The 15522-nt window shown below is 43.5% G+C and overlaps 1 protein-coding gene across 2 annotated transcripts in view; it reads right to left on the minus strand.

Moving 5' to 3' along the window:
- Nucleotides 1-11051: 11051 nt before the first annotated feature.
- POLR1A (RNA polymerase I subunit A) overlaps nt 11052-15522 on the minus strand; it is a 34325-nt gene continuing 29854 nt past the window's right edge. For both annotated transcript variants that reach the window (XM_037387098.1, XM_037387089.1), the window contains exons 33-34: nt 14373-14537; nt 11052-12052 (exon numbers count right to left, since the gene is read on the minus strand). In XM_037387098.1, coding sequence (XP_037242995.1) covers nt 11952-12052; nt 14373-14537 — 266 coding nt within the window. In that variant the 3' untranslated portion in view covers nt 11052-11951. The remainder of the gene's footprint in view (nt 12053-14372; nt 14538-15522) is intronic.

Here is a 15522-nt window from a genome sequence, read left to right on the forward strand (position 1 = left end):
TGCAGCTTTTTAAAAGCAAGCAACTGTCACAGCTGGAAAATCAAATGCAGACTGCACAGATGTAGAAAATTTCAGTTCCTTTGCCACCCCGATATTTGGGGCTAGCTGTGATTTCACAGGGCTGCCTCAGCAGCACAGATCCCCTCGGTGAAGGAAAGAGACTGTTTGGAGCTTGTGGGCCTGGGAAATTTCTCTGTTGGTGGCTAAAACCACACAGCTCACATCTGTATCCAAATTCTCCCTAGGGTAATCAAAAAGGTGCTGGAAATACACACTGGTTCACACTTGAGCATAGAATATTCCCAATAGCAAACATCAAAACCCCCACAGTCTTGTTTCTGGATGATCTCTAGCATTCAATCTTCACATCTGCAGTGTGTAAACATCCCCAAGCCCCTCATATGGAGGATGCAAAGTGGTACTGGGGCTGTCCACAACCACCCATCTCCTTAGACACAGGTGGTGAGCATAGCCTGGCAGGGCACAGGACCTGGCCATGACTTGGCAGAGGGCTGGGGACCCATGCTGTGCAGCACAAGAGCTTTTGGGGGCCTTCCAACCACAGGACAGCCAAAACCAGCATCCAGGTTGCTCCTCAAACAGCACTAGGAGAAACCACACACCTCCACGGCTTGTCCACATCTGCCCTGAAGGAACTTCTTAACATGTGCCACCATCTCAGCAAATTACCTGCTGAACCCCACTTCCCAAAATACCTCAGCAGAGAAGGAAAAATAAGGTGAATGGGGAGCTTTTAGCACTTGCTGAATGTCAAACAGCTGGCCAGCCAGCAAACACACTTTGATCCCCTTTGCATTTCAAATGCAACTTGACACTTGCATGCCCTTGCTGGAGGCACCACCACTGTGCTCAGTGCATGTCTGGCTGAAAAACCTTGAAAACCCTTTTACTAAACCACGTGCAAAAGCCTCAAGGTGGTTTGGGCCTATGGTAGCGCTTGGACCTGTTCACCAGGACATGCTTGGGCTCAGATACTGCTGCTTCTCTTAATAGTGAGAAGCTTCTGAGCTGGTGTGGGAGCAGGAACAAAATCTCCCCAAAAAGGGGAGAAAAAAAAAGCACCCTGGGTTAAAGAAGGCAGTGCCCTATGGATCAATGGCGAGTGGGATGAATTTGCTCACAGTGATCTAGCAGAGCATATGTGGTCTATCTCAGGGATCTCCCAGGCTGATGCTGGGAAACCTTCTTCCTGGGGAACAAGTTTACTATGTCCATGTGTTCACAGTCTGCGTCAGAGCCCACCCAGGAAAGCAACAGCTGTACGCAGCAGCCTGGCTCCTAATCATCATACAAGTCGTATAAACAACCCCAAAATAAGTGCCAGTTTGGTTTCTGGAGGTAGGTGCTTTCTGCCATGGGGCTTTCCACACCAAACAGGAGTCATCAGGTAAAGCTGAGAAAAAATGGAGAAGTCAGCATCTTGCAAGGCAACGCTAAGTCAAGCTTTCAGTGATGCAGTGATGGGTATAGATAGGGTTGGTGGGTCTGCTAGAAATCCAAGCTAGTGACTGAAGATACCTAGATATATTCCCCATGTCCTCTCCCTCAGGGGCTCGGTTGCTTCCTGGGTATTTTGCCTTTTGAAAGGTTTAGTGTAAGTAGTAATTGCCTGTAAAATACTAATGTAATCGATGACTGGGAATTGAGTTAAACCTCTTCAGTACATCATCACACCTCTCTCTCCCGGAAGGGGATTATCTGGCAGATGAAAACTGCATTTGGATGGACTGCTTCCTTCCCAAACACAGTTTTTCTCATCAGAGCAGAGCAGAAGATGATTGCAGTCTGCAGGATACTAATGTATGTAGTGCCAAAAAAATGCCCAGGTCCTCTACCACGCTCTCAAGGTTTGCAGAAATAACATCACACATGCTGGTGGCTTTCCGAGCTGACTGAAAATTGAATGGCAAATGCAAGCAGCAAAGAGGCAGGAGGACCCCAAGCTCTGGGTCCTCCTTGCATCCATCATTTTGGGGTCTGGATGTTTTTTGATGATTCCCTGTGGACAGAAGGTAGGAAAGTAGATTGAGAACCCTTATACTAAAAGTACAGGCTGTGCTTACAGCTGGCTGAAGAGCCTCTGAGCTAGGGAATGTTTTATGTTTCTTGAATCAGCACAGCAGAGGACTCATGCATGACAAAAACTGAAATGCTTGTGGTCTCTTCTGTCTTTAATAGGACAATATAAGTTTAGACAGGCTGCTCCCTAACCATAATTCTTTTCTTGCTGTGCTGAGAAAAAAAAAAAAGAGGATAACTGTAGTTTGAAGGGTGCTAAACAAGGACTGACTCAACCACCAGCATGCTCTCCATAGGGCTTTCTAAGTTAACAAAAATAGCATCAGCCATCTTTGAGGTGATCAGATATGAAGCAGAAATGGACAGCAAATGCAGTCAGGAAATGGCTTTATAAGCCTTTATTTAGGACCAGTGGCTTCTGCTGGTAAATCTCACAGGGTGCTGCAAGCTGCCTGTATTAAAGGAGTATCCACTGTGTTGCCAACGAGCCCCTCCCCACACATGGAGGAGTTATGTGATCTGTCTGAGATCATGAGACATCTGTATCTGAGCTGGGAACAGAGCCCAGACCTTGTGAGCGTTAAAAATATCTGCTTTAACTACGCAGCTTTTCCCTTTCACTTAGTGAAAGCTTTGAGCTGCCCCAGCTTCGTTGCATTAAATCAACTTATAACAAGACCAGAGTGGCACAGGTTGCCCAGAGAGGTGGTAAATGTCCCACCACTGGAAACATTCAACATCAGGTTGATGTTCGACAGGGCTCTGAGCAACCTGATCTGGATGAAGATGTTGCACTAAATGACCTTTAAAGGTCCCTTCCAACCCAAACTATTCTAATGAAGCGAAGGCTGAGATGGTCTGACTTGACCTGATGCTGTGGTGCTGATGGGGTGATGCCAGGTCTTAGCTAACCAGAAGCAGCGACTAAATAACGTAGCAAGAAACATTGTGATAGTTCTGCTACTGAGCCAGAAAAAAAGACAATGCAAAGGGCTTAAAGCTCCCTACTGCATTGCCCACTGTGCAGTGCAGCACAGCTGGACACTGCAAACTATTGCATTTTCAGATCACGCACCAAGGTAATTAATTACTAGTTGGCTGGCAGGTAGCTGTATCACTGCAAAGTTGCATAATTACAAAGTCATTTTCTTCCCTGCTGCACATAAGGGTCAACTGCCAATATATTTTTTCTGACATAGTGGAAAAAGCATAGTGGTAACACAGTAACCTTTATCTGACCTTAAAGATTTTAAAACCAGCAGGCTTGGCTTTAATGGGAATGACAGGACTTTACTGTTCCTTTCCCCTTCTCTCTCTCTCTCTCTCCCCTTGGTACTGCTTAACTCAATGTGTTTATCCAGGATTTCTCAGCCTGTTATCCCAAACAGCCACTGTAAATACACTCTTTAACAGATACTTATCTGAATTCACCCAACAACTTTTTTGAATTACTTGAGGTTTTGCTAGGAAACCAGAGACATACTGTAAAGCTGGTGCTTTGTGTTTGTCAGGTACATGTAAGATACAGTAGTTCTCAGATGATGCTTCCAAGTCTGGGAAGGAAAAGATGCACCAAGAGCACTTTCCACATCTCCATGTTCCGCAAACCCTTGCTCATCCATGATGGTCCCTGAATAAATACAGAGGTGATGGTTCAAATGAGGCACTAGCAAGAGGCAGGTGCCTTGGGTGAGTGCTTAGTTCTAGCATGAGATTTCTGACTGGTCTTGACAAAAATGTTTTGTGTTAATTTGCCAGGAGGGACTCAGTTCCAAGAAAAGGCAAGTTGTATTTTTCAGTGACTTCAGCCCTAGGAGCTTACACCCATCACAAGTTTTCCTTATTTAACTGTAGATGGATGTTTTTCAAATGTTTTATCAGGCAGTGAATAAATCCATTCTTATCCACAAAACTCCCTCACTAATTTAAGGAGGATTTACAAAGTAATTTTAGGACAAAAAAAAAAAAAACCCAAACAAACAGAAAGAACTGCAGATGTTGAAAACTGGCTGGTTTATTTTATTCTGGCAAAAACCTTTTCACATCTAAAATCACTTCAAGAATTGTGGATATCTTAAGTAGCTCCCCTAAGCAGACACTCAGATGCAATCTTTCGCTTGACTGCAAGCAAAATGTCATAACAGGAGAACTCCTCTCTCTTGAACTACCATGCTCCTCTGTTTCTTTGGGGGTTTTATGGTGATCCAGTGAGGTGACAAGCCAAAGTCAAACCAACTTTTCAGGATGCATGTGTTCCCTGTGTTGACATTTCCACTTTCTCATCCATAAAACCATCAGTTTTTCTTGCATAGACGATGCAGTACCCAGAAGTCCAAGTCCTATTGCATACTCCTTTCACTGTGGCAAAGAAAGCTTTGCTTCCCTGGACTAACTCTGCATCTCCAGGAAGAAAATTCAATCTTATTTTAAACATTTCCTTTAAAAAATAACCACAAATCCCAGGAGAAAATGTTTGCCTCACATGGCTTTGTAGGACTGCGTGGAACGAAGCCCTAGCTGATGACTTAAATTCACGGTCAGAGAGGCCCTGAGAAACACGGATCCCTGCAGCATAGCCCCTGGGCTGTAATGTCGGGATTTAGCTGCAAAGGATGAACCCCAGCCTGGCTTTACACTCCCCCTCCCTGTAGCAACAGCCCCACCAGCAACTTGGGAAAGACAACATTAAACATGGGGAGGACAAGTGGCAACCCCATCATGGTCTTTTGGAAAGGATGACCAGCACGGAGCAAGGGGGAGGCTCTCACAAAACTGGCATGCCAGGGATGGGGACACAGCAGGGGAATGCAGTTACACTGGACACAGCTAGGTCTGGCTTTGCTACAGCTTCCACTGCAAGAGCTGTTTGTCCAAGCCAAAGTAACACCTACAAAACCTCTGTAAGCGAAGTCTAAAGCTGAGAGCCTGAAAAAGCACTGTCTGGGAAGGACTTGGCTTCAAGGGGCCAACAGAGAGACCTGCAGCCACTCAGTGGCAAACATTTGGGTCATGGGTTAAGGTAAAAGGGCTAGATCCTGTCCATGCTCCCACTACGTGCTTTGTGACACCCAGTTGCTGCTGGCCTGTCAAGTTGGGCACATGCATAGGCATTAGCTCCATCTCCAATGAAGGAAGATGAGCTCGTAGTGACCTGGCTGTACCAGAGATAACTGAGCAGCTCTGCAGCCTGGTGGGTGGAGGACCAGCTGCATCAGCACCCTAAAAGAGCTATTTCAACAACACTCTCCTGCTCAGAGCCCTGGCCCAGCCCCAAAACATGAGACAAAGCATGAGAGCTGCTGTCTGAGCTTCAGTTACTGTAAAATTACATAATGTTGTCCCCAAAGCTGTTTGTGCAAAGAGGGGATGAAACTGGCACTCCCTGCAGCTGCCCCTCATTTAGCACCTGTCTAGGTCCGGCCTCAAACTTCTGGCCAGCCTGGGCTTGGCAAGAGCAGGAATTCACACTCTGCTGCCTTTCCACTCTCATAAAAATTCACTTCTGTAGCTTTATCCAAAATTAAAGAAGATCCATTAAGTCACAACTGATTCCTGTGGGAGGCTGAGGGCACTGCCCTGATTTGTAGCATTATTTACATTCACGAGGCTATTGGGTCTAACACACATCTCAAATTCTGCATCTGCCAGAAATAATCCAGGCTCCCAGGCAGAGGAAATACAGTATAATGGAAAGCAGAAGAATCCTGCATTGAAGTGTTTTACAGAGCATCGATTTTTTCCCAAGGTACTGCCCTGGGATTTTTCTGCAGAGCTGTTGTACAGTCTGCATGCAATTTGCTCTACTTGCCCTTTCAGTTTTAATGTTCCATTAATAATGCATCTCTGTATTTATTGCAGTTTGCATTAATGTTCCACTTACTTCTTGATCACTCATTATTCTCTGTAGTGCTAGGCAAGGCTCCAAAACCCAAACAAGGGCAGCAGTGTTACTACAGACCAAGATGCAGCCCCATCAGATTCAAGGCAGCCCTGCCAAGGGGGATCATTTATCTTCCGGAAGCTGGCAGAGCATGATGCACCCAGGAAAACGGGAACGGCTCTACATCCTCTCCAGCTCTGTGATCAGACCTAAACGTTTCCAGGGCAATTTGAACAGTCAGCTCTTTCAAGGGATCTAAGCCAGAAAACTGTAAAACATCATTAATGAGCAGCTTGCTTAATCCTGGCTCTACAGCACCCGCTGAAACAGGAGCAGGAACAGGCTGTCAGGCTGGCTTTGGCAGACAGCTCACTCAGCTCAGTGGCAGAGGCCCCTGTGGAGGACGCACTGATGATGACTCCCTAGATCAACCTTGCCTTCCTGAAAACCGCTGCTTTGCTGCCCCTTGACCCTGCAGCCAGCAGAACTCTATACGTACCTTGGTTTCTCACCCCGCAGCACTCTGAGCATCCCATTATACCCCTGTACACCTCCAGCCAAGCACCCAGGCTTGAGCGTTGCACCGCCACTGTGCGCCTCCTGCCAGGAGCATCCTCCCTCACCAAACCTATACCACACTGCAGGGCAAATCAGAAACTATAAAAGAGATGCTGAAGGAGCTGGGTGGTTGCCTCACCTGGGCGTCACAGTGCTCACGCATAGCACAGGGCTTCATAACCCTCTTTTGCCTAAGGGACTTACAACCCCTATCTTTCACATCACAGGAAAATACCTTAAATCCTGAAGAAGACACAGTTGCAAAAGGATAAAAAAAAGTCCTGTTTTGAGGCAGGATTTCTCTTCACCCTCCTGGATGAAGCTGCACAAACACCAGGAAAGGTTTCTCTGGTCTTCCAAGAAAGCCCTAGTTTCTCCTCCCTTCCTCAGGAATGAAGCTGACCTCTTCCTTCCTTTATCCCTATGAACAGCACATCACTTCCAGCAGCAGCAAGGAGTTTCAGAATAGGAAAACTGAAGCTTCCCTGTCTTGAGCTGGTGGTTAGGGCACTCAGAAAGTTGGTGTGATGCTCCTCGGGGCACTGCAGAGAGCCCAAAGCAGGTCTCCTATGTCCTCAGTGCCTGCCCTCAACATTGGGCTTATGGGCACAACCAAACATGGTTCACCTTGTCTACAGTTGTATTATTATTACACACTTATCTACAAAAGAAAACTTGGGGGTCTTCAGGTGAAGCATCTTCTGTGCTGCTTAGCACGCTACATAGACAGGAAGGAAAAGCAGGGACTGAAGCACATTTCCACTGTTCCCTTCTGGCTTCGGTAGCTTTCAAGCCCACAAACTGTGCAAGGTAGATCCCATTCTCACCCACTGCACAGCAGCCATCTTCACACCCACAGACCCCGGCCTTCACATGCACCCCAAATATCAAGACTGCCACGTTCAGCACCAAAACTTTCCAAACACTTTTTGGATCTCAACCTTTACAGGCAACGTTCACAAGTTCTCCTGTCTGACCTAATCCCAGAGAAAGGTTTTTGCTTTGGCTTGATCTGCCTGCTGCCAGCCATATGTGGGAGCATAGCGTGGTCACCAAAATCTGACTTTGTGTGAAGTGTCCTTGAGGTGTCACATGCCCTCGTACCTGCCACACTCCTCAGCAGTTGAGGTAGCTTCCAGATTTCAGTACTTACTGGCAAGCTTCAAGTGGTTTGTCCAGAAAAGCTCTGAATGATTAAAGGTCTCTTCAGGCTGTGTTGCTGCCGCTGCTTGGGTACTGACCTACACCAGCGTAACAACATGGGAACCAACCATCTGGCAAAACAAATTTTTCTGCTCCCTGCCTCTAATATTTAGCTTGCTTTTGAGACTAAACCAGCACGAATTCCTCTTTGTATCCATTCTCATTGCCCAAGTAAGTTGGGGTTAACATCTACTGACAAGAGCATGCCTTCTATTACGATTTACTAAGCTTGAACATAGCTCACTTTCCAGCTGCTGTGAAAACACAAGATGATTCACTGTTACCAACACACTGAAAAGATTTGTTATCCCCATCTTACAAGTAACAAATCTAGATCAGCAAGTGGGTGCTTCATGCTGTATGAGCAGGATAAAACCCACAATATAGGCCCTGCTTGCCGAAGCACATGGGACCAGAAGACAAGGATCACTGCTTCCCTTCCTGGCTGAGTAACTCTTAAATATTCTATTACAGCTTTAAAAAAGCCTCTTCCCCCAGCTTTCATATTGGCATATACTAACCAGCCCGTTCCTGAAGTGCACACTTAGTCAAGGTTTAGCTTTCCAGACAGATCATTTGCAATCATTAACGGAGATAACACATAGAAAGCAAGCCACCTTTTCTTCTCATTCCCCTCCCATCTTGGCACCCTACAGTGCAGCAGATAGTTAAGAGAAGGAATGGTTTCCAGGGAAGAAGCATTAAAAGCGCAGCCAGTGCCAGCATCTGACTTCTAAATCACCTATAAATGAAAATGCAGCATACATACGCAGACTAGAGGAAATCACCACAAGATTTGACTGTTCAGTATTAGTTTTGCATTACATCTGATAATTGTGAAAGTAACGTCAAAAATATTTGAAGAAAGACTTGTAAATACCGTGTATTCAAAGTGATCCTGCAGAAAACAGTCAAAAATAGCATGAAGCGTTCTTGGTGCCACCTGACGTATTTCTTCACCACTTCTTATTAGCCGAGCTTGGTCTGCCACCAGAGAGAATCAGGAGGTTTCCTCAGTGGCAAAACATCACACTGACTTCCGATCCAGAGCAGTAATAGTTACTTGGAGAAAAAAAGAAAAAGGAAGTCCCAGCTCCATTCTCACACTCCAAAGGGGTTTTCTAGCCCATTCTTCTGGCCTTTTGATCACATTTCTTCCTCTCCATGAAATCACATCTTTGGGGTCCTTTAGGTCAAAGCTGACTCCATTTGTCTGGTTTACATAATTACAAAGCAGCAAGAGCCCCACCGTTACTGCAGCCTTCTCCCAGACTGTTTGGCGGTAGGTAGCTCATACTTCCTCAAAAAGTACTGTACAGCGACAGCCATCGGTGCACTGAGCAAGAAACAAACTTTAAAACATAAAAGATCTGGCTGCACAGACCTACATGTTGCATGAAGAGAAACAGGTTTCTGACCACAGGAAGCGGGACATTTCTTCCACCTTCATTTTCTGCACACATGTGAATTTTAAGCAAACTGAAACTCCTCCCATCTCAGCCGGCTCATGCTATGGATTAAGAGTAACTGCTACCACAGCTGCCTCTCTTTCAGAATATAAACTAAGCCCATTTATATGCCAAAAGAGTACTGGTCTCCAGCCTTGGAGGCACAGACTCATCTAAGGTCCTGCCACACTCCCTCCCCTACCGCTTTTGTCCATGAACAGCCACCTACTTTGTTTTCCTAAGCAGATGTTAGGCAAGTTCTAAACTGTAATGTTATGGGCTTTCCTACACCTGCAGTTCTTTCAGTACAGATCAGAACAGTTTTTCAGATCCTGGCCTGTGCCTAAATTTGACAGGCAACTCAAAACTGAAAGGGGAGGTTGGCTCATCCTGCCACAGCCAGAGCACATTTTTCAGCAGCTCTGTTTAAAGGTCATCAGTATTAGATAACCTGGGAGCGCAACTGACTAACCTACTACTGAATTCAGCATCATTTCCTGCACAACCAATTCTGCAGGGAGCAGGAAACAGCAACTGGACACACAACATGTTGTAAAGCAAAGGACAGACACCTCAGTACATCTTTTCAAAACAAAACTATGTGCTATTTATAGCTGCTTTGCTGCCCTGCCCATTTAGCATCTGCACCACTTGCTCCCTAAAGCATGTTGGCTGACTGCTGCCCCACCACCACACAGGACTACTTCTCACCACCGAAGAGATGATCTTAAAGGCCTTTTCCAACCTAAATGATTCTATGTAAGCCTACCAGAGGGACTGCCACAGCAACACTGGCCTCAGGAGCTTCAGACGGCAACAGAAAAAGCAAGGTACTGACTAGAAAAGGATATCAAGTTGCATCAGGTTCTCAGGAGACACGACCTCTTCTCAGTTGTCGCCCAGCATAATTTCACATACACACATTTCAAATACACAGAATATGTGTGTGGATGTATTATGCCAAAATACAAGACTAGTAAATTTTCTTGTATGTCATGGCTCCGTAACTCCAAGGATAATTCATTACCATGACACAATCACAGTGACCTCTTCAGCTTCATAAGAGAAGTGATACGAACACTGGGATAAATGAGTTATTTAGGTCAAACTCTTTAAAGAACTAAAGGATGCCGCATCTCCAGATAGAAAATACAGCATAAATGCTCTTCACTGCAGGACTGTGAATACCTCTTGGAGATCTTTCTTAGCAAATGGTCTGTAACACTATAGACTGCAGTCTGAAATCAAAAGTCTTTTTGCTACTACATTTGTTCTTTCCCATCCAACCATTTGCAAAATGTATCCAACTAATTCTGTCCCAGCTGTTTGCAGAATGACATGTTTTTGAGAAATGCGTAACAGGTGCTAAGATTGGAGAAAGACACAAGGAAATCTTTTCTGAAGATCTGCAAAGTGAAACTGGAGGCCTACCGAGCTAATGCATTTGTTAAGCTTCAGTGCAATCTGCAGTACATTTGACACAGTTTTAAGGGGCTGAGGCAGAATGGAGTCCATCAAGACATTCCACAGAGGCTCTTTCACAATCCCAAGTTGACATCTCCCACTATCTGATCTGATCACCTTTAGCACAGCTCCACTGGAAGCAGGAGCTCCTCTGCTGCCTAAGTGAACTCTGGTACTTTTCCACTAGCTCAGAGATTTCAACCCCATTCACTCTCAGTGGTACCTGTTAGAAAACTTGCCTAGATGGTAGTGAGCAAACTCCAAAGAATTTAAACTACTTGTGTGCATTGCATTCTGATTAAAATCACATATATAAACAAGAAAATCTGACTTCTGGAGAGTGGCTAACAGCTGTCAGCTACACAATTTTTAACAGCCATTGGAGTCAAAGTGATGGCTGTTGGCTACGTGACAAAATTCCGTCAGTGATGCAGCTACATCACAGGGCATTCAGAGTATTTCTTTACAACATCCTTTATTAAACATCCTCTTATGTTACAGAATATTTAAGCAAAAATAGTTTTAAAACTTTCAGTAATTCTTACAGGAGTCTTCTGCATAGTTGTTACAGCAGCTCATGTTGCCATTTAAGGAGTAAATCTTTATCAACTGGCATGTTTCTCACTGTGTGGAGATCTGTTCCATACAAAGAAGTTGTAACAGTAGGCATTGGAAAATGCCTGTAGAAACCACGAAACCTCTGAATTCCCATCTTTAGCTAATAAATTTAACAATTACGTCATAGACTTTAATTCTTAAAAAATGAAGTAGCAGAATAGGAAAATGCATCCTCTAAAGCTTAAAAAAGTCATGGCAGAGCCTGCAAGTACGGCAAAAGTAGAGGATACGCCTCAAGCACAGACACTTCAATATGATGGTAAAGCTTCAGTAGAGCGCTGCCCAGCTACACCTGTGACTTCTGAATGCTATTTGAAGTACCGGAAATTTGTCATGTAACAACCGTGTGGCAACTGGCACCACCCACCGAGATAGGATTCTGCCCTACAAAAAGTAGACAGCATAAACAGATTCTGCTTTGACTCCTGTGTCACAGGTGTTACACAGCCTGTTTGAGACCCAGTCTCCTTCATTTTATTCTTTTCTATGTAAACCAATAATCTCATTTTTTACGTTAATGAAAGCAAATAAATGTTTCTTTGGATCAAAGGATAACTCCTATAGTTGCAGGTATTCTCATTAAATAGATCAAGCTCATCAGGTATCCAGATTAATGAACCTATTGACACAGGGAATATGAGTGGGGACACAGTGTGTGCCCTTCTTACATAGCTGTAGAGAGCATACATATCTCTTGTGATGAACATTTCAGTCAGAATCCTTAAGTTATAACCGAAACACTATGTAAGGGGCTGCTTGAGGTCAAACAACCCAGTCCCTCCTTTAACAACTTTTCCAACCACTAGGCATGCAGAAGGGGATCGCAGTTCATCACGGGCACCTGTAACAAATTCAAATGAAATTATATTAGGATGTTTCCAAAGGTTTCTCAAAGGTCAGTGCTGAAAAGAATGCATTGTGGTTTACGCGCAACAAGTCACCTGGTTCAGCACGCACCCCCACACCCCCAGTTTCAGAAGGGCACTGCCACCTACTGTTCAGATTGAATTGGTATTTCTGAGAGCAGGAGTCCAAAACTCTTCGGGCAACTATTATCTCATCCCTATCTTTTTGTCCAAGCAAAGAATTAGGGCACACATTCCTAAACTCTCCCTATTCAGAATGAAAAGACAACACATTCGAATTCTAAGAGAACACTGACTGAACCTTCCAGGCGAACACATTTTGCTGATTAAATCGCTAAAAAATACATGTGAGGCAAAACCAGAAAGATTCCCTTTTCATCGCTGCCTTTTTTCTTTGTTAAGAGTGAATCCTTTTGATGTGAATTTTAAATCCTTCTGGCTAGATATGAAGAGAACTTTTCACTGGAGAGACATTCCATGAATTCCTTTGATTTTGTGGTTACTCACTGTAGCGAAATAGTGTCACAGAAATTTGGAAGCTCTCCAGATGACATGTCTGGCTAGAACTGTTTTGCTTTCACTGTTTTTATAAGCATTGAGGCTGGTTTTCATTCATCCTAACTACAGCAAGCTGGAATTCTGTCATTAGAGCAGTTGGAAGATTGGAAATAAAATTGTTAAACTTTTGACAAGTTTAGGTCACCTTTACTGAGCAAAATGCACGGAGCTCTCTCTCATACAAAGGGTGGGGGGAGGAGTTACACCATAGCACAGTGTACGGCATGTGCTTCCTGCTCTGTAAGCTACCACTAAATAATTAAAAAGCTGCTCCTAAATGTGTGTCAGCTGAAGAGCACAACAATCACAAGTCATCTTTTTTCCTTCTTATCGATCAGGGCCATAAGCAGGCAGCCCTGCAGTATCTCTTCAACTGAACAGTAAAGTTACCAGTTACATTAAAGCAAGTTAGATCCAGACTGCTGCAATCCATATTATAACTTTGATTTCCATTGTGGTGAAATCAGGAACTCCCTCCACTCGTGTAATCAGCGTAGCTTTCCTGCCAATTCTCCATGTTCTGCCAGTATAGACTTCATGTCTTTATTCATAATATTATCCACAAATATATTTACATTTCACTTGGAAAAAACTTTATCTTACTTCTAAGTCAGCATGTGTTATAACATAAATACAGAGAGATAGCGCAACTGTGCAAGAAACACTCTTCTATTCAATTTCATCCCGTATTTACCTTTTTCTTTCAAAGTTTCAGATTAATCTAAGTCAACTGTAACTAATACTGTTTATTAAAAACCAAATTACCTTCCCAGAAAAGGTGTAAGACAGCATTAACAAATAGGAATTCAGTGATAAAAGTATCTCTGACATCTGTGAAGACCATTTAAGACCCTAGCTGAAGAGACTGTGTTGAGAGCTTTTCCCATTTGTAGTAGGTAGCAAAGCAGCAGCACAGTAGCATCCAAGAAAGAGAGCATCTAACTGGCAAGTGACAGAAACCAAGACTGTTTGCAAAAGGGCAATGTAATTAGTATCCAAAGCATGAGATCATGCAAACTGTCTAATGACAGACTTAAAGCCTAAGGTTTTTTTCATAGAACTGATAATTGTTTTGATAAGAGATGTAAATGGCTAGTGCCATTTCAAATGTCCTAAATGATCCATGCAGCCATGTGATCTCTACACTTTCTAAAGCAGCAGTGAGGGGGCAGAGAAGATACTCTTGGGCCTCTCAACCCACCATTAGATAAATTAGTCTGGCCTTTTGTCTGTGTTTGAGGAAAAAAAAGTAAAGTGCTACAAAGCAGCAGAAAACCAGAATCAAAGTAACAGCCAGGAGGACTCTTCTCACAATAAAATGCTGAATAGCAACGTTAAGAGATGAAAACATGGAAGTTGTAACAAAGCCAGGAAAACAAAGCAGAGATGACAATTTTAACAGCAGAGACAGAAAAAGGCAAATTTTAGTAGTCTGTTATAAAGCTTTGCTATAAAAATCTCAACAATCTTAAGGTTTGTTATAAAAGTGCCTATCTAATCCTTTAAGAAAGGAGTCACAGACCCCACAAATTACATGCTGGCACTGACTTCATTTAAGCTGACAGAATTTTATTAAAAACACCTGGAAAATTTTCCTAGACAAGGGCTTAATTAAAATTTTTGCCTCTGGCATTTTTTCTAATGCAATTATGCATTACTCAAAATAGTGGAAAGTTACGATGAAAACAAAGCATATGTGAAATGCTGCAGCAATATATTTTGAACTAAACCATTTACCCATCATTGTTGCTTCCTTCAAGAACTTGTAGCTGGTTTCAAATGTCATCTGTTGCAGAGGGGAGGAGTTGGACTGAATTCCAAAACGATTTAGTGGTTTATAAAATCCTTCAAAACACATGTAATCTGCCACAAGTGAAAGGTGCCGAGGGTCTACCACAATTCCTAAGAATACAAGAAAGAGAAATAATCAGAGCATTCAAGGGCTAAGGGTTTTTGGGTTTGTTTTAATAAATCAGGTCTAAATTAAACTCCTTGAATCTAATCAACATGGAGAACATCTCTATTAATATTCATCTGGCAGCTGTACCTCTTTGTGCATAGCTGCCTTAACTGCTAAGCCTCGAATATCCAAGAGGCAGACCTCACTATAACATAAAACAGTATCTTTCCAGGGAAACTAAATTGTCAGGAATGCTGTAAGGCAGCAGTTTTTCTACATAAAATCAGTTAAGGTATGCGTCATCTTTGTTTATGCAGAAGCAGATTACACATCCATCCATTTGTGGTGGGACAGAGCTCTAGCCCCTCTCCTGGTGGCCTGCCCTAACTAGGCACTGGAGTCAGAAAGGTTCTGATATCTTGCAGAGAAAATACTAGGCATCCACAGAAAACCCCGTTTAGGCTAGAAAGAAACAGCACATATTTTTAAACAATGCTTGTGAAGTCAGTGTAATGGGGGATCACTGACAGCTCTGTCCACATTTACCTAGCAGTTCTTGAACAACTGGAAGGGCAGACCATTCTGGGCTGCCAACTGGCAAATCTATTTCACATAACTGGTTGCTAAAATTCCCACTGTGTTAATCTTCCCTCTTCTCAATAGTTTAATTCATAGCAAGACTTAGCTCACTTAAGGCAAATTCAACATGCCTAACTTTAGCAGCCTGTGAAGTCAGGCATCTTCCTTAAGTTAGTTGTCTGGACTCTGAATAACCTACATGGGGAGAACATTCAGACAATGCAGCCAGCATAGCTATTTTAGGAAAGATATAAAATACAACTACAAAGGGAGCCTAGACTCCCATCATTAAAAAGCCAGAGTAAGGCAAGATCAATCCTATTCTCAGGGCCACTATACAAGTCTAACGGTTACCTTCCTCTGACATCAGTAGTTAATTTGTCTGAACCTTCCAGCTTGCAAAAAATA

Source organism: Falco rusticolus, chromosome 1, assembly GCF_015220075.1.
Source record: "Falco rusticolus isolate bFalRus1 chromosome 1, bFalRus1.pri, whole genome shotgun sequence".
Lineage (NCBI taxonomy): Eukaryota > Metazoa > Chordata > Aves > Falconiformes > Falconidae > Falco > Falco rusticolus.